A 1,369-nucleotide genomic window follows, 5' to 3' on the forward strand; every position below is an offset into this window, starting at 1 on the left:
GTCCCTTTATTTTTCATTTTGATGACGTCATCATGGTAAAAAAGAATGCTTTTTTGGAGCCTTCTTTTATCTTTTTTTCTTAAAAGATTAAACATTTTTAAAATAGAGGGTGGCAGACTGTATTTCGATGCTATCGGACCGATACTCTAAAAGAAAAATTTGTGTGGCATTACCAACCAACAGGGGGTTTTAAATTAAACTTGACAAGGATTAAATTCATGTGCCATTACCGTCCTCGGGCACGTCGTATAAGGTATTCGTACTTGTGCGTTAAAATTTTTAAATTGTTAATATCGCTTTTTAGATAATTTAAAGCACGTTTCAGGTCATTTTCAGTATTCCTAAACTTTCCATAATTTACGCTCCGTACGCTCATTTCCATGCCTACAGCATGTACTGAAGCTGGAAATTACGTTTCGGTTACATGTTTTGGGTTTGTGACACTGTATTTAATATCATTTCTGTGCGCATGCACGTTAAGACGTATGTGTACACATTCGTAAGTCTTTAAAATGCTCAAAATTACTCTTTTTAAAAACTAAATAGAGCATGTTTTAGCATATAATACTTTTCAATCAGAACCGCGCGTGCTTTGTGAGGGTCAAAGTACGGCGGATCACCAAACTCGTCCTCAGTGACGAGTTCAAATCCAGTTTTTATTTGAAATCATCAATATTTGCAGTGGTCGGGTTCACTTAACATGCTATAAAAAAGTCTTGCCTAATGGATAATAACAATTTTCTTTTCTTCGTCAGCTAACTACACAGACCACCCTGGAGGTGTGGATAGCTCTGATTTTGAACTACTTAAAGTCCTTGGTACAGGAGGTAAGGAACTAAAGTTATGGAAAGGGAATATAATACAGTGTAACATTTTAAGCACTTTTGTTATAGTTATTTTTATTTTCATTATTATTGTTGTTATTGTACTTTTTCTATTCCATTTTGTAGCATATGGAAAAGTTTTCCTGGTACGCAAGGTAACTGGACATGACAGTGGCCAACTGTTTGCTATGAAAGTTCTAAAGAAGGCCAGCATTGTCCAGAAAGCCAAAACTGCAGAACATACAATGACTGAACGTCAGGTATTAGAAGCAGTCAGAAGATGTCCTTTCCTAGTGACACTACACTATGCATTTCAAACAGATTCCAAGCTTCATCTTATTCTTGGTAAGACAAAACAAAAGTACTTTTTGTTTGTTAACATCTGATGTGGCTAAAAAAAATGTATAGCTTTTCAAAAGATATACCGTTTGCTGAATTTTGCAATCAATTTTTCCAAAGCTTTTTTTTCTGGAAATGACAGAGGGGCCATCTTGTTTAGCTCTTTCATACAGCTGGTTTTGACATTGAGAGTAGGCTGATTTCTA

General features: G+C 35.4%; 1 protein-coding gene across 1 annotated transcript; it reads left to right on the forward strand.

Annotated features, from left to right (window-relative positions):
- Positions 1 to 755: 755 nt before the first annotated feature.
- Positions 756 to 1,350, forward strand: LOC117103534 (ribosomal protein S6 kinase alpha-5-like; the record flags this gene model as incomplete). The annotated part of the gene is made up of 2 exons (XM_033244104.1): positions 756 to 827; positions 951 to 1,350. Coding segments are annotated over 2 exons (332 nt in total), but the record flags the coding sequence as incomplete, so codon positions are not given.
- Between the last annotated feature and the right edge of the window lie 19 nt (positions 1,351 to 1,369).

Source organism: Anneissia japonica, unplaced genomic scaffold (genome assembly GCF_011630105.1).
Source record: "Anneissia japonica isolate Jap-2015-1 unplaced genomic scaffold, ASM1163010v1 scaffold295908_len1369_cov375_single, whole genome shotgun sequence".
Classification (NCBI taxonomy): Eukaryota; Metazoa; Echinodermata; class Crinoidea; order Comatulida; family Comatulidae; genus Anneissia; species Anneissia japonica.